Raw genomic sequence first — 22,621 nt, forward strand, 5'->3', positions numbered from 1 at the left:
CGTAATGTTACGTTGCAATAATACCGGTATTATTTATTGATTTATAACGGGGCGCACCGCGCCGGTCGCCGCAAACCCGCGAAAAAAAAAGCGCAGAAACAATATTTTTTATCTAACACCTCACTCGTGTTTCTCCCATTCTTTCTCATCGCTTTTTTGTTGAGGCGTAGCTTTTACTGGACAATTTTTTTTTCTTTAGTTATCAAGAAGAAGTTAAGTCTGAATCAAATGTCAAATAATTGTCTGTGCTGTCTTTGACACTTGTGTGACTACTTAAATGACAAAATATTTCTTTTTTAATTGATTTTATTTAATCAAAATTAGAGAGAAATGGAGAGTTCACTTTCTTCGCAAGAATGGTTAGTTTGTCGATAGTCGATAGTACTTCCTTATTTATTTCACGGTGAAATTCATTTCATTTATATCGTAGTTCGCACGTTCTTGGTGTGCCATGGCTTCTCACAATGATTCCATCCGCTTCCGACGCTGATAACATTTGCTCGTGAACTCTGCGCTAGTTAGTAATTTCTAGATACCCTATACAGTTCACGACGTGCATACCTTCTCTCCTTGGGCTATACCGCGCGGTCCGTAATACGGGATTATCTATCGATTTATTTGGAGGAGCGAGAGGAGGCGGAGGGCCGGGCACGTAGAACGGGCGGTCGACGTAGTTTCGAAGTACGACGCACGAGAGAGCGAGCGCCTTGTCGCCTCGCATGCGAGATACGAAATTATCGCGACGATTCGGAACAGTTAGGTTCGTCTACCGGTCGGGAATGGCGCACGCTGCAAAGAGGAAGAGGGACAGAGAAAGAGAGAGGGAGAAGAGTAAAGAAAACGGAACTGTTTCGCGGAGCAAATGTATGCGTACTCGCGGAGATAACGCGAACGCAAAGCGGGCTCTCTCTCTCTCTCTCTCTCTCTCTCTCTGTCTCTCCTTCGCTCTTGCCTCTTTTCCTTTCATGTCGTCTCGCCTCCTCTTTTTCATTTTCTCTCCTCATCCGCATTAATGTGCTGATGCGGTCTCGAGCCGAGACTAGAGGTTAACTCTCGTGTCCATCTTCGGTCTACACGATGGATAATTCAGCGTACCTTAACCGTCCTGTGCGCCGCGGAAGAAACGGCGCGGACGTAGCGTGTAAATCGTTTCAGGAAGATGAAGCATCGTCCGTTTGTCCCAGGACGATTTCCTCAGAGTGCGCTCCCTTCCTCGACACCGCGAACCTCGCATGAGATCTTGTTTACGTATGATCGCGAGAATCCCATGAGTAAACAGTGATCGGGGGAGATGGGTACTCTGTTGGTGGCATTTTTACGTCAGATAATGTTACGGATTTCATCGGCCACGTGTCAAGAGACACGACGAAGATCCGACTTCCGCTAATCCTTTCGATACATTTTACGTTTCGTTACGTAACAAAAAATTACTTTTAAAATAGATTTCTCCTGAACAAACTTAATATAAATCTATCAGACGTACGAGATCATTTTACGAAAGATGAAACCGTCGATCATGTAACCAATTATAACGTTCTCATTGTAATGCCGAATAGAACATTCGCAGCTTGCATTTCCTAATGATTAAATATCTATATAGGAAGGACTTCCCATTCGGTGTGTAGACCCGTACAATAATTTCATGATAAATGACAACAGAGGAGTCCGGCCTGCTATTCTTCATTCTTCAGTCTATTGATCAATCAGAATGTTTCAAAGATGTTCAATCTGTCGACTCTCGTTCAAGGTCGGGGGATAATAAATCGTATAAGACGCGCCGGGCGGTGAATCGCGGAGGGATTAATCACGGGCCCATAAACGACCGAGGGACTTTAATTCCGTTCCACCACGTTGAATTTGATTAGCACGCAATGATAAAGAGCTCGTGACCGCTGCCTGTCGCATCGTTGAACAAGGCGCTTGGCCTCGCGCAGGCACGCTGCGCTTCTTCCCCCTCGAAAGGTTACAAAGAGGTCGGGGACACGTTCCGGCTTTGTCTCGAGGGACAAATCAGAATGGCGTAATGAGTCCGGGGGAAGATGCGAAACGAGACGAGGGTGGTATGGCGGAAGGACGCTCGTCCTACAGAACAGGTGTAACAGCGACATCATCACCGCCGCTACTGACATTCTCATTCGTGACGAATGGCAGGAAGGTAAACGACTAAAGCGGGCCACGCTCGAGGGATCTGCCCGTGAAAAACGCTTCCTTTTCTACGCGTTTTCCACGTTTTCGATGCACAGTTGTTTTTCAGCGCTCTCTCCGCTCCTTTCTCCCTCGGTATTACCCGCTCTAATTTTACGTCCATCATAGTTCTCCTGTATTATGTTTCATTTCGGCTCGCCCGTTTCGTTTCACAGTTGATTCCATGCAAAAGTCAATATTTGTTCACGTTGCTCGAAATATCGTCCGATTTTACTCACAAAAAATACCAGGTTTGCCTCTCCATAGGATAAACGCGCGAGTCTCTTCGGATTCCGTACTATTTTATTGTAACGGGAAAGATATGATTAAATAAAAAAAAAAAATAAAGGTTTATTCAATAATTGTTTATTAAATATTAATATTAATCTCTATTAAAAGAAAAATTTGCCTGTTATATTAACTTTATACCGAATATAAATATTAAAAAATTCAATATATCGGTATTTTTAAAAAAATATAGAAAAATTGCAGCTATACTTCTCTAATCGCATTAAATGCGTTATTAACGAGTACATTATTGATTACGAGTATAAACGTAAAACACAAAGACACAAGTATTAGAATATGTGAAAGAAAAAAAAACGGGGCAGCCCATCTCACTCGTGACTGCTATTAAACCACGGAACGGAACTGATTTGTCGATCAGCACGACATAAAGATAGCGGGGAGCGGGCGGAATACGTCTTATCGATCGCGTTATTGTACGAACGGAAAATAAAATCGATTTACTGTTATTTGAAGACCACCCCGACACGATCTCGTATGCCGGGGCTATAGAAGAGTTGTATCTCGTGCATCTTGAGCCCGGCATTCCTGGATAAGACCCGCATTAAATCTCGTCCGCGGATTTGTCCGGTCGCCATTCTTGCGCCTAATACCCGATCCCGTAGGCCCCGCAGTCCCGTAGTGGGTTCGCGACCTACCGTGAGGCCGCCCGCGATCCACAGAAAATCATGATAATTATTACGTTAGAACTAACTGCGCTTCTTATCGATGGGTCTTGCGGCCTCCGCGTGTTCGCGATCGCGATGACTTTGAACCGTGGTCACTGTAACATTTGATGAACGTGCGATAGGTCCATACTATACATGCGACGGCGCAAGAAGGTATGCGTGATATGTGTGTGTGTGTGTGTGTGTGTGTGTGTGTGTGTGTGTGTGTGTGTGTGTGTGTGTGTGTGTGTGTGATATATATATATATATATATTACATATATATGTAACGTGACGGCAAAAGACGACGACAGCCTCGATGACGGCGGCTAAGGCCGTGCCGTACGGGCGACCGGAATAACGGGCTGCAATGGACTGATAATTATTTCGATGCCAAGGGTTCATCGTGTATAATTGAGAACGTGAGTAAACACTTAAGTGACTTTAATTCAATTTTCTCCCTGTACATCCGTTGTATATTATCACGTGGCAAAGGTCTCTCCGCCGCGGCTCTTGACGGCGGCGGTTTTACGTAGCGCGTGCTAAAACCGCTGATTCTAATCTCGGACGCAAATCAAGTACGCGTAACGCGATATATTGCGTGAATAGATTTAATTGGTCGAACGTGGTAATCGTCGACAAAATTATAATGTACGTAATAACACCTAACGTGATTAAAATAATTGGAAAGCTGAAATAAACTGCCATGCGTACGTCCACCATATTTTTTTCTACGTGAATCCATGTGACGGTAAAATACACGTGTGTTAGAGGAAGGTTGAACGTCCTCGATAATATCATTTTTAAGTCTTTCCGTCTTCATTCACCATTTTATCGAGTCGTTGTCGTAATGGTGTGTCATTACGAGTTCGAGACACTGCGCCAGGAGGAAATAAAGGTGTGCTTTTTACGCGCCTCTCTCTCTCTCTCTCTCTCTCTCTCTCTCTCTCTCTCTCTCTCTCTCTCTCTCTTTCTGTCGCGCATGGTTTTGAATGGAAGGAATTTAAGACCCTTTGTCTCGATAACGACAAAGCGCGCGCGAGGATATCCACATCGTTTGCGGGCTGTCTCGCATAATTGCAGTTGCAGCAATTCACCTTTGTTGTGTGCATTCAGGTCGGGTCATAGGCGACGACAACGCGCGGGGCAATACGCGGATGTGGACTAAGAGGTGGAGGGCGACAACAATGTATAGATACGACGGCACAACGGTATAGATACGAGGTAACGGGAGGAAATTGGAGGCTGGACACCGGTTGACCGGTCGGTGCCATGTGGCACCACCGAGAGAGAATGATCCCTCTCCAAGTATGTCGCTCGATACTAATTGGTCCAACGTTACGGCTGACGTATTAAGGAAATTAAAGTTCTCGAGATATCAACGCTCTAGTGGCGCGAGCGTTCCTGTTCACCCAGTTTCTCACAAGTGGCCCTCTCGTCGACCGTTCGTACTTGTCGCTTGTCCGGCCAAACGAGATCGTTTAGACCGGTCGAGATATAGTCTCTCCTACGAAATGATAAGTCTCAGTATAGGAATAGTTTTCGCAACATCTCCGATGATCGCGACACGACACGCGAATCTCTTAATCTCGCCGGGTTCAACCGAATAATTTCCTCGGACATACGTGAGACATGTCACGGCTGCGTACTTTCCTAGGCTAGATTAAAAGCATAACAACCAAGCAACCGTAAACAGCTTCAACCTGGCGGATACCGTTAAACGCTACGGCGTTCGCCACCCGACGTGTTGCGGCGTGCGCATACCGCGCTATAAACAAAACACAACGAGCGAGCTCCTTTTGCACAAGTAGCTTGCCTACCCGGCAGTCTTGTATCTGTGACAAGAAAGTGGGACGCGTGAAATATGCGTCTGGTTATGGCAGGCGCCAAAATAATATGTAACGTCTCGCGCAAGCGGAGGTGCATTTCACCGTGAATGCAACGTGTACGTAAGTCACACGACCGATATAAACAGAGAGCCGCGCATAAACGGATGCGTTTGTCGCCGCGAGAAGTGCCGCGCGAGATTCCGCCCTCGTCCCAATGTGGTGTCGCGAGATTCGTGTTCTTAGCAGAGATAGAAATCCGATAACGTGCGAAGCAAAAATTTCTCGCGATGGCAGACTGTTGCGGTTATCTCTCTGTTCATCGACATCTGAATGTTGGATTAATAACATTTGCGATTTTATCGGACGATCGCGATCGAAACGATCTTCGACCTCGCGCGCGTGACCGCTACTTTATACATGACATGAAAATATTTCCTCTTAATCGCTGGCTCAAAGTGCCTCTGAGGCATCCCGCTAATTAAGCCCGACACAAGACCGCGCTACGGAATGCACGGAGCGGTATTGTGTCATACGATCTTCCTCGCGCGCACAACGGACGTTACGTGTGCACATACTTATTCGCATTGGTAATGCACGCGCGACGCGTCGCGGCCATATTTCGTGTAAGTGTGACGAAGCAATTTCAATGGACACTGACGGTGAACACCTTCCCCGATCGAAATATCTGTCCGAACACACACACACACACACACACACACACATACACGCATGTCATCAGAGTATTAATATCGATGCGTCTCTCCGCGTTTCCTTTTCTCCGTGTTCCGTTTCTCTCTCGATATATAGTATGTCACCAGCCGGCAATTTATGTAGGTTACTTATACAACAAGCTCAGATCGGGTAGGTTTCTGGGTAGGTCAACGAATAGGCCTATTGCTTTACACGCCGCAGTCTACATATCAACTCCGACCGCGTTCCTTACGATGCGGTTTGCGGTTAATTAATATTTTTACTGTGCGGTCGCGGCCAACTGCTACATCATTTAGGTCTGTAGATCACAAATGTTTCAGCATAAAGTAACAGTTGTGATATACGAACTGGAATGTTGGTCTTCCAGGTGTGTGTGCGGTTCCACTTACAGCTGCGTAGATTTTATTGGATTCAAGAGGAAATAAATTTTCCGTTCGTGTAAAGTCGTATATTTAATTATTTTCACTTAGTTTCGCGCTAGTCAATATCAATATTACATTATCTTAATTAAAACTTACATACATCTGAGACTGCATAAATACGACGAGATAAATAAGTTAGTCTACATACGAGTTTCATATAACATATAAGTTTATCTTAAACAAGATGTCTTGATTGTCTTGAAATTCTGGAATTTTATACGTATATATATATATATATATATATTGTAAATCATACCGAACAAAATTATCTTTTAAAAAAAAGATTTAACGATTGACGTCCAATTCACCTAACTTTGCCCTAACTATTTTTCTGTGCAAAATCTATTTTATTTATATAAATATCTCTATATCGGTAAATAAACCATTTTTTATACTATTACAGCTGAAAATGTAAAAGTCAACATCGAAATCAGCTGTTACACTATGCGTCAACGTAAATGTCTGCCAATGCAACGGAATATTTAAAGACTCAAAGAGATGTATAGCTCAAAGAAATGTATACGATTGATCCGGATTTCGTGCGTGTTGCATTTTTGCAAATGCCTTGGGAATTCGGTTCGCAAAATCGCATATCGTAAAAACGCGACGTTGTGACGATTGTGATGTCTGGTCTGCGGAATCATCAGTTCGGCCGCAGAAATCAAGGCTGGACGATAAAACGTAAGGGAATTCAGGTCAGGAATATTCGACAGAAACGTGACTCTTGAATGGGGTTACAGCAAACGATTGCACGTAGCTCATTTCGACGGTCGCAGCAGGTGCATATTATACCGGATAGATCTCGCGCGAATTCATAAAGCAGCCCTTTGTGCGAACACTTTATACAGCCCGCGGTCTTTATGGAAATTTTACGCGCCAGCCTTATGATTGGTCCGAGAAGGATAGCGCGGGGATGGGAAATAAGAGAAAAGTGTAAAGGTAAAGATAATGAAAGTGACACGTCACTGCGGATAGCTCAGCTCAAAATTGCTTACTTGAAATATCGTCGAGTCTTTTTGAATATTCTTCTCGTTTTAACTTAGTCCTGCTAGACTAACGTGGTTTAGCCTTAATCGCGTTAAACAGACAGCGCTGAGGATTTTTCAACGATCAATGGGTAACCGCTAAATACTGTTTGTGCTCGTTAATGGCTGATCGGGGAGGAAGGATGAGACACGTTTCGATTCCTCGCCCAGCCAGTTCCGGGGGAAGTAATCTGCTTGCCTGGTGTTAAACGCCCGCCTGTCTCTTTCGCTGCTACTCCCGCCTGCGAATTTAATCCTACGTCCCGCGACGTAATTCGGCGCTTGCATGTGAAGCAGATTCGGTTTTACTTGGAACAAAGTTTACCAAGACACGTTCTACTAATTTTACGGTCAACCACCGATGTATACTTCCCCTGACAGTATTGAACTCCCGGAGAGGGAAACAAAGCGTCTGCTCCATGCACTTTGACCGATAACGTGGCTAGATAAGGCGCTTCCCAGGGATCACATGACGTTAATTATCTACAAGTTACTTGCAAACTGCGACGGCACAATGTGGCATTTCTGTGTGTGTTTCGCACGACCAATTTACGTCAAAATTCTGCCGCGCATGCTGCGGTTTGCATGAAAAAGAACGCCCGTAATCCAGGCGCGCAAATTAAAACGGTAAAGCACCGGCAAACAGCTATGTAATTACGAGTGCGCATAACTAAAGGACTCTAATCAACGTGCTAATAAGCGATTGCTGGTCGTTACGCACGATTTTTAACGCCCAGCGAAACAACAAAGTGGTATTATCTCTATTAGCTGGAAAATCTAATTAAAACGAGAATCGCAGCGGGCGGATCGCGGGAAACTCAGATAATCAGGAGAGCTCGCGCGATTATCACGTGCGAATTCATTTATAATGCTACGAGCATTTTATAATGTTACGTTTTACGGTGCCTCCGCCGCGTCTCGCGTGCCGAGAGCCGACGTCATATATCAGGCCGTGTAACAATGCGCTTGTCGCGGAGCTCCTTTAATTTACTCGCGCCGCCCGTGAGTCTCGCGGCATAGTAGACCGTATCGTGATGGTGACGGTGATGATGGTGTGATGGCGGTGGCGGCGGTGAAGCGGGGCCCAACCTCTTCCGCCTGGCGTCGTCGAATACACGGGGCACGACGAGCGCGTTCGTCGAATATACGAGCCACTTACGAGCCGGGCACAACCACGTATGCGCATTCCTCGTCCTTCGCGCGCGGGGCAGATACAAGCCCCCCCAAGTGTCTTTAATATGCGACGGACAAGCTGACCTCGCCCTTTCCGCGGCGGTACTTGTTTCAGACTATTATATCCAAGTACGTAGCTACGTGGCTACCTACTCCGCGCTTACTCCCGGAGAATTTATAATAACCGCGCTATGGAGTTACCGCGGAAGCGTGCCATACCGTTCGTCGCGCACGACCACGCCGTGACCACGCCGCGCCGCGCCGCGCTATGTGTACCACACGACGAGAGCGTGTCGTGTACCGGCTGTATAATAGATCGAGAGGAAACGACGAGGCGCGACGGTGAAGTTGCCGTCTCTCTGCTCTGTCCCCCTTCCCCGCTCTCTGCCTCCTTCGCGATCCTTCCGCGAGGCGCGCCAGCTCCAGGCGTCTTATCGTGACCAGATAAAGAAGGCGGTCTGGCGACGAGCGAAGGATGTCCGCTTTATGACCATGAAATAATAACTTTAATTAGCTAATAATTACTGATGATATAACATACCACGGCGCCCCCCCCCCCCCGTCCCACGGTGTAGATAACTGCTGGTTTCTTACGCATGTTAAGCAGTAAAATCGCTAATGACAAACCGCGCGACCGTCGCGATAAAGCTGGCCGTTACGTCGAGGCGTTGATAGTTTATGTAACGTGCCGTTAGAGATATCGAATGGCGAACGAGGAAGTAAATAGTCGGGATGATATTAAGGTTCTTGAAAGAAACTAGCGGTGGAGAAGAATAAAGATGCTTGCCGCGATGTCATCGGGAGAGGAACGTAAAAAAACGACGAGAGAAGGAGAGGATGCGACGACGATGACAACGTCGACGATAACGTCGACGACGATGACGTCGTGCTGACCAGCCTCGCTCGTTGATGCGATAGTGATGGATTTTATATCCTCCGCTGCCGTACGAACGTCCAAGCGACCTCCCCTTCCGTGCATATGTCACTCAGCAAATGGCAGCGTCAAGTTGCTCGCTGCACTTTGTGCTATAAACCATAGCCTGCGTGTAATGCCTCTCTTATTCCACGTCCATCACCTTCTCCTTCTGCCGTCGTGGTTCTCCTTGGCTCGTCTACCTCCGCCACAGTGTAACCACCGTGGTTGCGCCACGGCTCGCTGAATTCCCAGAAAGGTTTGTCGAGTAGCAATTGGATGTAGTTACGCATCGAATGACGATGCAGTCGATGTGCAGGGGGCCGACGCTATCTCCTCGACCGTCCAGCCCCGCGCCATGCCGCATTCCCGTGGAGGAAAGCACTGGATCCGGGATCCGCGTTTCCCGGAAAGCATTGTCCGCAAAATGTACGCGGTCAGCAATCGGCTGAAACTACTCGCGAATCTGACCGCATCGCGCCGCTGCTGCATTTCTGCGTCCTACGCGCACCATGTACGTGCACCACACGCGTACTAGAGTTGTACGAGAGAGAGTCGCTCGGTGGCACGACGCGATTGCATTGACATTCCGTGATATTCGACCGTCGCTTCGATCCGCTCCCTCCAGCTTCGAAAAATAAACGGTAACACTTGGTTCGTAAAAATCAATTCAACTCAAGGGATCGGATACTATATTGCGAGCAATTGTTCAAGAGAAACATTTATATAAATTAAAAAATAATATTGTTGTTGTAGTTTGATATAAAAAATTGACACAAGAAATATTCTAAATATTTTCTAAAATTTGCATTTATTCGATTTAAGCTCAGTTTTTGCGAAAAGCACATTTTCAGTTTCATTTAAGGTACAAACACCGTCGATTGTACACTTATTATTATCGACTAGTAAACCTTTCGGAAAATAACACATAGTACGTTTTTAGGCGAGCGTTTTTTTTTTTTTTTTTTTTTTTCTTTATCATTTTCTCGTCTGTTGCTCGACGGCGGCGTTGGAAACGTCGATAAGACCGTGCGTTTTCCATGCGAGCGGCTGCGCTCACGTTGTCCGGGCCTACCCCGATTTAACAATCCTCCCTCGTGCGCGTTGTTAACCCGACCACGCGTGCCCCGTCATTTCTTCCATTACCGACTCGCAGGACGGAAATTTATTCATCCTCCTACCTCCGACCTAGCTCTCATGGGTCCGTTACCACTACGTACTCGGAATATGAGCAGGGCACATAGTCCGCACCTTCTTAGCGAGCGAGAGAAAGACTGGAATTAATATTTCTCTCGGCAGTCGTACACGCCTCACCTCGCTCACCACCGTTCGTTTTCTAAGGCGGATTCTCAGGAAACTGCGAAAAGAATTTAAATTCGGTACTCGGCGTTCCGCATACGACGGCGAGATGAGGACTATATGTCATATCGTAAAGTTCACCAGCGGTCGCGCACCGCGGCGTCACTTATATTCCTTACTTTGATAAGACATGATTTGAATTTTCACTCGTTCGCGGAATTGAATATTTCCAGCCGCAAATGCTGAATAGCCTTATTTAGCATTAAATATACCTACATGTGCGAAATGGGGAACTTCTATTTCACGTATTTAATCCCAGATTATTAGTTATATCTTTACACAATAATCGATTATCTGATATTTTTTATAACAAGATGATTTTCGGAAGTTGAGAGATGTATATGCAAATTAAAGTATTCGTGTTGTTTTTGTCGGCTCTAACGAAAAACTTGTTTTTTTGTTGCAGGATCTAACAGCATCAGCGAGGGTCGAACGTTACAGTACAACAGCGGTAAGTGATGCATAAGTATTTTAATACCAAATAATGTCTAACTTTTCGCACAAGGAAGGCGAGACTTTCCGTGGCGCGTAATGGCGCGATGGCGGGTTAATGAGAATCGCTCTATGTGCAGATAAGGTAACATTACTCGAGTTCACCCGAGAAAGTTTACGACTGTTCTTTGTAATCCCAGGGTTTTATCCGATCCCAGATATTTGGAAATTTATCGGTACGCCTAATGATCATCTCTCATCGCAATAAAGATGAGCTCGCGATCGCAAGATTCTCGAGCGGATAACACTCGGGAGATTTTACCTTTCCAATTAGCATTTCCATCGCGTTATTAAGAAAGTCAATAAAAAGGTATATGCCCGTTAGCGCGTGTGAAAACGTACAAACGGTTTAAGTTGTGAATGATCAAAAGGAATTTTAGTTACTCGAACCGACAGTACTTGCTGAAATCGCCGTAAAAGAAGAGAAAACCGTAGAACTCCTATATTCTTCTTGCGATAAAATGCTCCAACACCTTGCTGCACAATTCCTTTCCATCGACTGAATCTGTCACTAGCTATTTTCTCGTCCGATGGCTTGCTATTTCTCCTGTGCATTGACTGTCGCTAGGACGCCGCATATTCCACGTTAAATTAATTCCATTACGTGTCTCTAATCGTAATTTCGAAGAAAGATTTGACTAATAATAATAAGCCAAACTCGGGTTTAACGGTCTCGCAGGAAATTGGGGGGAGGGGGAGGGGGGAGGGGATCGCGAGTACAATCACTGGATAAAACGAGAGGCTGAAAGTATTCGGTTACGCGAACGTTCATTTACGGAAAGAGCTGTACCTACGTGTAATTGTGATATTCGTATATAATAACAGGCGTCTGGTTAGAGAGCCTGCAAATTATCAATTCCTCACATATCTCCGTACCGCGCCTAGATAAAGGTGTAGAACACGCTCGAATCGTGCACACATGCTACATCTCGTGTAGCACCAGGTTTATAATTGAAACACGTAGATTACCTATTCCGCGCACGCACTAGAATCAAGCCAATTGATGCACAGAATGTGTTTATAACAGTGCTGCAGCCTCGTACACGGAGGATAAGTTAGTTCAGCATTGAAGTGCGGAAATGGGTAACTCTATACATCTTAGAAGCACCGAAAGCACGAGATTCGTATTCATTCATAATTCTTGAATATTGCATGGAATGTACGTGTGAATTTTCCTTGCATGTGCGCGCGCGCGCGCGCGCGTGTGTGTGTGTGTGTGTGTGTGTGTGTGAGATGAAGATGTAGTATTCTTGGAAAACGCGCGGAAAGATATGACACTGACAGATTCGCACACAAAATGTTCCAAGGAAAGGCAACACTTTCCTTCTTTTGTTATAAATCTGAGAGCAATTCTGAATCAGTATTATGTAATTAAAGGTTTTCGCCCGGCACCGAGGGAAAAAGATAAAAGAGTTATCGATGTGACGTATGATGACTCCATTCGAAGTGTATTATTTATTCGTATCTGTAACTATCTCGATCGTTCCCGAGCCCGATTCACCGTCGCGGAACGTCGGATACCGGTTTGAAAGTGTCGTTCGGGATGGTTATACGTTCGACGTTACAGACGATTTCTCATATCTCCTCGACGTATCCGTCTTTCCTCTATCTCGCATCGACGCGAGATAGAAAGGGAGCAGGAGAGATCGCGCGCCGGCGGCAGGTCTGAATAAACGTTGGAATTTGATCTCGTGTTTGCGTCCCGTGATAGAGAGCCGCGCTCCCGAGGAGGGAAGATGAGTAAGAAGAAAGGAGACGAAGGGGGAGATTGGTCGGGCCGATGATTCCCCGTCTTTGTCCAGCCACCGCTGGAGATATCTCGAGTGCCAGTGTAACGCGGTAGGACGGTACGTAATTAACGCCTCATGTAGATGCTATCGCTGTCGTGGATGGTACGCGAAGGTAGTCCGCGTGACGACCGGTAATGTACGGTCTTGCCACGCTGTAATGGAATATTATTATCGGTCAACATCGAGAGACTCTCGTCGGGGGGGGGGGGGGGCTCCAGGGCTACGTAATGGCGGATCCGCAAACCGCGCGCGACGCGCTCGATGGTCCACGACGACGCTCGTTTTTCGTCGCCGTCGCTCGTTTTCGACGTCCGTATAACTGTTAGCGGCGCCGTTTTCGTAATCTGCGGGTTATGCATCCGTATGTCGGGGCACACGATGCAACGAGGGAGAGAAAGATATTTCTCGCTAAGTTGCGCGGGAAAGATGTACCGGTTTATCCCCGGCACTTTTACGGCCCGCGCTAACCGCGAGTCGCGAGCGAAATACGTGAAATTATCGAGCGAAATAAAAGGAAACGTAGAACCGCGCGCGAAGTTTATATGCGCCTTTAACGCGGATAACGCGCGTTTTAAGGCGTGAGAAGTGTTTGCGGGCGCGTTTTGTAACGAGTCAACCGATACAACTCTCTTTTCACTGCCTGCCTTTAACGGCCACTTAAAATATAGATAAGTGAATATAATTTTTAGGATTATGCACAATTATGAGGAGGAATTTTTTGTATGATAATAAGTAAGGGAGAATCAAGTTCTACGCGTTTCAGATGGAATTACGTAGAAACAAGTGAATGGGGAGATATGTAAAAAAAAAAAAATAAAATAACTGTTTCTGAATATAAAATTACAAATACGAGCTTAATTTATGAAATAAGATAGTAATTGCATACCGTAACAAAAACTACAGCAATATAATTATAAAAAGTTCTTGTAAGCCTCCATGGTCAAAGTTCGGTGTTGGAAACGTTAAAAGCTTGCAGCATAATATTTTTTTATCCAAACGATCAGAATACATTGTTACAAGCTAGAATATTGTTGCCCGAGTTTTCCAATTCTCAGTCTACGATGTCAAGATATTTTGATATAGATTTCGAGTTACATTCCCGGATGCCCTCCGGACTTACTTTTATCATCGGAAACTATTTTAAGGTAGAAAAATAAGAGATTCGATAGATAGATCCGAAAGTTCGTTTTTGTAATCCCGTTTTGTCAGGTCGGGCCGAGAGGGGGCGCAGTGTCCACTATTTTTAACGAAATTAAATCCCGAAACTCATTTACGGTCGCGCCGCGGTAATTTCAAAGCAGTTTAACGAGCGGAAACTTTATTGAGTATAATCGGCGTAAAGGATTTGGTGTCGACCGGTCGTATTTACCAGGATGCCGCGGACAACCGACGGTGCGCAAAGACAATGCCTTGGATCTGTCTGCGCGGAAAGAACCTCGGTCCGACGAAAGAAGGCGGGGACGATTGCGAAGAGCCATTGTGGAGCGAAACTCCCGTTGTCGAACTTTGTTGTGACTTCCTAAAAAGTTGTAAAAGACGCCCGGCGGAAGGTAATGCATCCACGGCTGACGGAACGTCCTTTCCGCGCGTCTCTCTCTCTCCGCTCTTCTCTCCGCCCTCGCCTACACCGAATTGACTTCGGGGGGGAGGAGGGGAGGGGGAGGGAAGACGTTTTTCCACGCTTGTTTGCACGATGATGTGTGACACGCGTCCTCGCAGCTTGCTCTTCCATCCCGTCTATCCTTTCAACCAGCGGGAATTTTACTCGCCACTCTCTTTCATTTCTCTGCGTTTCGAGTTTTGCCGCTATCTCTCTCGTATAAATAAACATCGGATATATATATATATATATATATATATATATATATAGATAGTGAAATTTGTATCTTCTTGCGCAATGAAACAATTATCGATAATTTTTAAAACATAGTAGACCTCACATTTAGATTTCTTTCATCTCGTTTGCTCCATATTGCTTGGAAGTTCTTTTCTGGAGGATATTCGTTAATATCATTTGTTATCTCATATGTTTGTTAATATTACAAGCATTATTACGTACGAGACTACATACAGTCTGTAATAAATTTTACAGTATACTTTTTGATTGTGTAACGGCGCATAACTGTTGCTTAATTATGCTCTAACGGAGTAGTTAGTCATGATAATTTCATAATATTCTTGCGAATAAGTATTCTACTATCTTGCCCATTTTTGCAGCGATCTCTCTTTCAGTTAAGGAGATCATAATCTATCGCACAAGTGTGGAAAATTGCTTTCGGTGTAGTTAGACGTCATTTAATAAAGCGTGTAAAAAGGAAAGAAGGGAGAAAGTAATGTGCAAAGTATGAAATAATGACGAGGCGGCAGGATATACGCGATTAAATATAGAGGAGATGCATATCGAGGAAGATGAAGACTGAAAAGAGGGAAAGAGGAAGAGGGAAAGAGGAAGAGAAAAAGGGGAAAATAGAGGAGTGGGGGGGGGGAGGGGAGAAATAGAGAAAGAGCGAAGTATGGACGTTCCTTTCAAAGTGAAAATTGAGTCGCGATTACGTACTTTACGGCTCCGACAATTTTCGAAAAATATTACCCGACGCCGGGGATAACAGCGCGCTCGTAAAATCAGCATATTCCCGTAGGAGTTCGGTATTATGAATTTCCTGGGAAAAAGAAAGCAAACGCCACGCGATGCGAAGCGAGGATGTTCAAGGGCGAGGTTTATTTGCCAGGTTTACGTGCCGGACCGACGGGAATGAATTTTCCCTTTCATCTGTATTCTGCTCTCTCTCTCAGCGGGGCAAACGCAACGACGGTGATTACCCTGACGAAACCACGAAAAGCGATTCCAGAAGTACGTCGATCTCCACTACAACGGTGATACAATCAGGGGTAACCGTCTTGCGCATTACTCGGCTCGGCCGTTTCTCGACAGAGGGATGAAGCCGGAATGAAGCGAGAGCTTTTTACTTCAAAAAAGATCCGAAAACACGATTATTCCTGTCGCCGCGATGCGGAAACGAGAGCGATGCGGTTCTTACGGCGCGACGGATCTCTTCTCTTTTCGCGATGAAACGGGCGGACGGTATCCGGGCGGGAGCGTCAGCTCTCATTTCTCCAAGCCGCGTTTGTGAATTTACGCTGATACGTCAGACTTTACATTTTCGACGGATCATATCCTCACAAAGATTATATTGTTCATCGCCGAGATTTTGTTTATCATATATAATTATTATTAGATCGATCCTTTGGCAAATCCTCGTTAATCATTACGCATCTCGTATTAATTATTGTTGCGTTGTCGCATTTATGATTTATTTCCAATATGCTATTGTAATAAGCACTCTATATCCCCGTTTGCTGTTTCGCGCATTATTCAAACTGCCGCTATGTGCTCCTAGGAAATTTGGTACGGAATAAATTGGTCTCTACCTAGCCGTGATGTATATGTACGTCTCATTGCGGATTCTTTGTCCCTTTCTCAACACGCGCGACCAGTTTGCATCAGCATAGTTCATACGGCATACGTGCCCTACGTGAGCGTTACATTTGTCCGCGTTTGTTGTGTTGTTGCGCGCACGCTCGCGCATCCGGGGAACCCCGTGCTCCCCATTCAAAACGGGTTTCCTACCCACGTCGTAATTCATATAACGGTTCGCGCAGAAATTGTGGCATATCGAAAGCGCGAATTGCATCGACCGCACCGTGAAATTACACTGTATCGGCGATGCCGAGCGGGCTCTCGAGCCACGTCTCGCGCCGCTGCCGGCACTTTAAGCACGCAGGAAATACGGCAGAATGGTCGTTAATATGATCGGTGCGTAACTATATTCTCGAAGTCTCGAAGTTCGATTTATGCCCGCCATTCAAGAATAATCAGGACAGCCGCGTGCCTATTAGACACGTTTAATCAACCTGACGTCAGACTCTCCGCGTCGAATAAAAATATTAATGGATATTTTAATATACGTATAGTAATTAAATAGAAATCTTATTTAAAAACAAAACAGTAAATTTTAATATTGCATAGAAAAGTTCATTACCAAGTTGCAATTAAAGTTTAAAAACATAAGATTAAGTAGATCTGAGTAGATACAGTTAAAAAGGATGCGTAGATAAGTTAAATAAAACAAAACGTTATAGAAAGTAAAGTACAAGTCGAAAATATTTCTTTTAAAATATCTTTTGACGAACTTGTAACACCATGTATAACGCTATGTGAGATGATCTTGGGAAATATTACAACCGTTATTATTCAACGCCACAACAACGAAGAAGTGTAGCTAATTTACCTTCGGCGCACGTCGACCAATTAGATCATGCCATCATCTATTCGCTAAAGTTAAATTGCAAACGTGTTTTAATATATATTATCCCTATGACCATCCTCTGGAAAAGCTACTTCTATCTTCTAGGATATTATCTAGCATCGATATCAGGCATATAACGAATGAACATATTAGAAACTTCGCTTGAATTATCTTTATTTCTTATTAACATATATTATGTACTATTTTATTTTAATATTATTATAAAAAAAATGCACGTTGGTAATTAGTTTTTCTATTTAGAACGTTATTTCCATCGCAATTAAATCTCGGGACTTCAATCTTGTTAGTTGCGAAATTTACATCTCTGAAATATATATTTTCGTAAAGTATCATTGCTTTCGACTCTTTCCCCACGTAGCCTTGCTAAGATTACAGTTTTTAAAAGAAGAACGGTACAAGAAAAGAGAAATCATAAAAGAGAATATAACTGAATATAACTGAATATAAACTGAAAGAGAATATAACGAAATATAACTGTATTCATCAGATTTTTATCTTGCAACATAGGAACGGACAATTATGTCATCGAAAAAAAAAAATGTGTATACTTGAGTGAGAGAAGTCCATGATGGATAATAGACCTTATTCAAGATATTATTAAATAATATCAAAAAGCAAAGGTGCACTTTTATATGTGACGAAGAAGATAACATATGGGGTGAATCTCCACTGAAGAAGATAAAAAAATGTCATTCTTGAAGAATGAAGGGGTATAAAGAGAGGATAGTTCCTGTAGATTCTGGGGATAGGAAGCCACCCGGCCTCTATATTCTGCTCCTTATCTTATTTCTTTTGCCCTTTACTTTATTCGAGGAACGGCTACATCGAGTAGTAAAAGAACCTTTTCAACAAAGAAACGAGAGATTAATCCTGGATTCGAACGGATAAAAGGAAACGACAGGCACAGTAATCGCGCGTTGTCGGTTATATTCTTTTATGTCTTGGTACTACGTATACCACATCCATTAAACCAACTCGTCGATGACGTTTAGCGTAATCTTCCAACCAATATCGAATAAACGATTTCGTCATTTCATTATGAAAAGACCTCGTCGAGTAAGCAAGCAAGGTTGTATTTTCCCGAGTAGCACATATTATTTCTCACAGGCGCTCCATCTGATAATTTGTTAATCCACGCAAAACGAATAATTCGCAAAACGCAATGTAAAATCCCTCCTCCCCCCTCTCGCCTCCCTCCCTCCTCCGTTAAACTTCGTTCGGTTTAATTAACCAACGTGATCGTTCCTTCCGCTGCCTATACGAAATTCTTCGCCAAATTGGACCTTCCCTCCTGATTGTTACCCAAGTTGACACGAACCATGTGATTATCCCCCCCTCCCCTCCTGCCACCTCTTCGATTTGCCGTCATCCGTCTATCCCGCCTCCGTTAAGTTTGCACAGGTATTCGATCTTCCGAGATCGGAATAAGAGGATCGCGAAGGTAGCTAAGGGGAAGGACGGGAGTTTATAGGAACGGGAGGAGAGATACGAAGTGCCTCTCTCGATGGAGGCGAGAAGAAGCGCGGTACGAAGTACCCGAGGGGGAGGAGGGGAGACAACGAAGGTAAGGGAAAAAGGCGCCCGCATTCCTTCACGCTTATTGGTTTCATCAGATTGCTTTGCTTCTATTAGGTGGTGGTGTCTATACGGATACCCACGTATCGCCGGCACGTTCTCTAATACCCCGGAGAGAAACACCAAACAAATGAAACTGTGTGTATGTGTGTGTTGTGTGTGTGTGTTGCGTCCTTCGTCCTCCTTACCACGTTTCCTCTACACCCGCACCGTACAGCTCTATCTCTCTTCCACCACGTTCGCCGACGAGTCGTTCGATGCTATTTGTGCAATACGGGGGCGTAAAATCGCACTTACACATATACACCTAGATGGCGTACATGTACGTGAGAGGGTACCAGATACACGAATTACACGTTCTCGGTGCACGTTCTGATAAGTTTAATAATCCGTTCGGAAGCTGAACAACGTCGGTTCCGAACGGTATCGCGAATCGCTTAATCTCATCATTCGAATATTTGCACGGAACATCCGTAAGGTAAAGCGATCAGGGCGAAACGTCGTGCCGCCAGAGCGCAAGAAATGAAGATAGATGATAAAGCGGACCGGGAGAGATCCGGGAGGTGGGGAACGAGTTTCGCCACGGGCCAATGCTAACAAACCTTGAAACGCAATAAAAGCTGCAATCCCACCGCGGGATACCGTACGTGTATACACGGCGAGTATGTATTTTCTTTACCGCTGGGGCTATTCGCCATTGACTTGGCTCCGTTCATCGTGAAATAAGTATCGTCCAAGAGCGCTTCGTACCTAAGAAAGCGGTGAGAGGTAAGAATGAGCAGCGAAAGCATAGTATACAATAGCGACGGGAAAAGTGCAGCCACATACATAAAACACACACACACACACACACACACACACACACACACACACACACACACACGCACACGTAAATATACTCCTATATAAAACCCACCGGCGCATTGGAAACAGTCGCTCTTGTTATCGATCACCGCTCGATCGCAAATGATGTTACAAGGAAGAGGTAGGCGATGGAGCGACGGCGGCAGAATCCCTCATTCTATCGCGGCCATATCGGAATATTATCAGCAGAAGACACCACCTAAGCCGTTCGCGCACAACAGCTTGCCTTCGCGTACTCGTCGCCGATGCAGAGTCCGCCGCGCAAAAACGAGCAGCCCTGCGCGCGCGATGCAATTACGATGTTATCTTTAACGACGACAACGATAATAATCGCGAAAGAATAGCGCTGGCTAAGCGCGTCGTTAGCGTGCGCGCGCGCGCGCACGCGCGAGTCACACGTGCCACGGGGGTTGCGTCCGGCTTGGCCCGCGGCGCGTACGCATTCCCGTATATGTCTCCCCATAGGAAATGATGAAACGCGCAAAGCGGTAACCACCGCTCCCGGCTTTTTCCTTTCCCCGTTTTCGCGCCGGCGAGTTTTTGTCGCGTCTAGAGCCGCTCTTTAGCCGTCGCGCTTCGTACCGCCAGGGTCTCCAATTCGTCCTGGCGGCGGAGTGCGATTGCACGTTATACATTATGCTTCATCAGCGCTATGCGCGAGCGACGTTTCGTAAATTTCGCGTCGTTCTCCCCGATGATTCTCTGCCGTTCGCTCATTTGGTCGTAACGACGAGACGCGCGTCGCGCGTTAGTCGCTTTCGTCGGGGCTTCTCTCGTGTCTCACCACATTCCTGCGAATTTTATTATCTCCGTTTGAACGTGAATCGCAATCTAGTGGTAGAAAGTGCGTTTCGTTGATGCTATTTTATAGATTTTACATTCCTCATAAGTATGTAAAGAGAATAAAATTTTAAAATTTCTTTTAATCTTGATGTCACGCTTAAACTAATCGTCAATGATTTTTTTTTTATCATCGTTAATAAAATCTAGATGCTTTCTTATCTTATTATTAACATTTCCGAAGTTAATACAAAACTTTCAGTTTTTCCATGTATAACGTTTCATAATCGCGCCTACGTGACGCTCATTATTATCCCGATCATGAACGCAGTCCAAGTAAAGGACATAACAAACTGTGGAGAAACTTTAACACCTCCGTAAAGTCACGTCTTGTTCAGAATCCAGGAATACGATATCGCACGTTTCCGCTTGTTGGCAGAAACCGCGAGCGGAATACTTAGCGATAGGATAACGTCTGGTTAACGGTATAAAAATGTATGTGTATACGTCTACATTTTCACCGTTCGCAACACCGGGAACGTTGTGCAAACGCGCATGCGATATAAATTCACCGTGATATACCTTCGCTAATTTCCCTTTTATAATTTGTGTTTTACGATCCGTTCGAGTACATTGGACATTACACACTAGTGTTTATATACTTCCAAGAAGGTGAGGGAGAGGTGGGGGGGGGGGAGAGGAGACGAGGAAGCTATTTTCAGAAGCGGTTACGAGCATACCGTGTCCCGTTCCTTGCGCGATGAACGTCGGCGATGACTCTACGAACATGTTGAACACGTGAGTCCAAGCGCGCACGGCATTGTCCTTTCCACGGCCCTTCGTCGGTCTTGTTATCGTGTAGCCACGGTTGTAATAAAGCGCGCGTTATTACCATATAATTATGAGTACAGTTGGGTGTACAAGGCGCGGGAACGAGACGCGTCGGAGGTCTCTCTCCTTGAGGGATATCCGTGTTACGTAACGAGATAAATATTTTCTCATAACGGGGATATATTACACAGTTCGGAGGAGGACGAGAGGGGGGGGGAGGGAAGGGGCTACCGCGTCGGATCTTCCGCATAACGCTCGTGTCGCCGTTACCGCTTGACGATCGTCTTATCCTCGCGCTGGGATCGGTAAGCTTTCGTTGTGGTTTGCCGCTACAGTGAGGGACGTCGACACGTAAGAGGAATTTCGGTGCCAGAGAGGTGAACGGCGGCGAGGTCGCGGAAAAATATCGAAATCTATATCGTTAATCAGGCAAAAATTTCCGTGGTTACGCTGGCACGAACGATGAGAGCGGCTTTGGGCAAGAGCCAATCTGCCATTGAGGCGCATACCGCCGTGGCCAACGAATCTAGAAGCGAGCCCGTAATAGAGCGCGGCGCACTATCCAAGAACGGACGACAGGCCGTATTTTTCTGCAGCATATCCCGGAAGTTCTTATCCGTTCCAAGCTTTTTTTTTTTTTTTTTTTTTTTCGTACATTTAGCGCCCGTCTCTTTGGCGAAATTGGAGCTGGAGGCCAGCTGAATTATCGTGATTTTTATAAATTTTCAAATTTTTCATCACTTTACTCTTAATTTTATCTCCGTAGCACCGATTCGATCTGAACCCATAATTCTCTCGTCTCCGTGGCAGAGATGCCCTGCGAGAGCGCAGACCGCGATGAGGACCGTGGAGGGTAACCCTGTACGGTCGCGCGGAGCGGAGCGTGGGTAATGCGATCGCGATTTTCCGCCTTCGATTAGACGGCTCTCTCTCGTGTCCCAAGCTACGAAGGCGAGAGAGCGCCCGCTCTCGGTCTTTCTCCTGCAACCATCTCTTCTGCATGCATCATCTGTCCGGAGGTACTCGGTAGGGGAGGGGAAACGAGAGAAGATTTGCCGAGCCCTTCGGGAAGAAAGTGAAATACGTTACGATCTGTCTTGGGTCTTGGCTCTTCCGCGGACGATACGTCGTGACTGCTCTCGATAATGGGAATCCTCACGGTGGGTGGAATATAATACTCGGCGGACCATGGGGGCCGGGGGGAGGGAGCGGGTAGGTAACGGGAGCGAAGAGGACGGCGAAGGGAGATGAGACCGAGCTTTCCTATGACCGGGTCCCGTTATTTCGTAGAGGTTCTTATTTACCTTGCGTCCCTCGTTCAATCTCCTCGGATGCCGTATATTTTCGGACGCGGAGTTTGATACCGACCTATCCACTTCGTGATCGAGTGATC

The 22,621-nt window shown here is 45.5% G+C and overlaps 3 protein-coding genes across 5 annotated transcripts in view; 1 reads left to right on the top strand and 2 right to left on the bottom strand.

Moving 5' to 3' along the window:
- The window catches only part of LOC105425613 (autophagy-related protein 16-1-like), a 280,555-nt gene that overhangs the window by 95,047 nt on the left and 162,887 nt on the right, over nucleotides 1-22,621 (bottom strand). The window contains exons 1-2 of one of the 3 annotated variants that reach the window (XM_089071895.1): nucleotides 19,670-20,450; nucleotides 19,356-19,503 (exon numbers count right to left, since the gene is read on the bottom strand). The exons of 1 other annotated variant lie outside the window; for it this stretch is intronic. In XM_089071895.1, the coding sequence (XP_088928021.1) occupies nucleotides 19,356-19,503; nucleotides 19,670-19,677 (156 nt within the window). In that variant the 5' untranslated portion in view covers nucleotides 19,678-20,450. Of the gene's footprint in view, nucleotides 1-19,355; nucleotides 19,595-19,669; nucleotides 20,451-22,621 lie in introns of those variants that run through there. One more of the 3 variants, XM_089071894.1, reaches the window with a different exon arrangement.
- Nucleotides 1-22,621, bottom strand: part of Atg16 (Autophagy-related 16) — a 360,881-nt gene that overhangs the window by 64,674 nt on the left and 273,586 nt on the right. The window lies entirely within an intron of this gene.
- The window catches only part of neo (ZP and PAN domain-containing protein neyo), a 172,943-nt gene that overhangs the window by 32,085 nt on the left and 118,237 nt on the right, over nucleotides 1-22,621 (top strand). Inside the window, exon 2 of the mRNA XM_089071883.1 lies at nucleotides 10,975-11,019. The gene's annotated coding sequence lies outside the window, so the exon portion shown is untranslated. The remainder of the gene's footprint in view (nucleotides 1-10,974; nucleotides 11,020-22,621) is intronic.

This window comes from Pogonomyrmex barbatus, unplaced genomic scaffold, assembly GCF_055798465.1.
Source record: "Pogonomyrmex barbatus isolate J1 unplaced genomic scaffold, ASM5579846v1 scaffold12, whole genome shotgun sequence".
NCBI classification, from domain to species: domain Eukaryota; kingdom Metazoa; phylum Arthropoda; class Insecta; order Hymenoptera; family Formicidae; genus Pogonomyrmex; species Pogonomyrmex barbatus.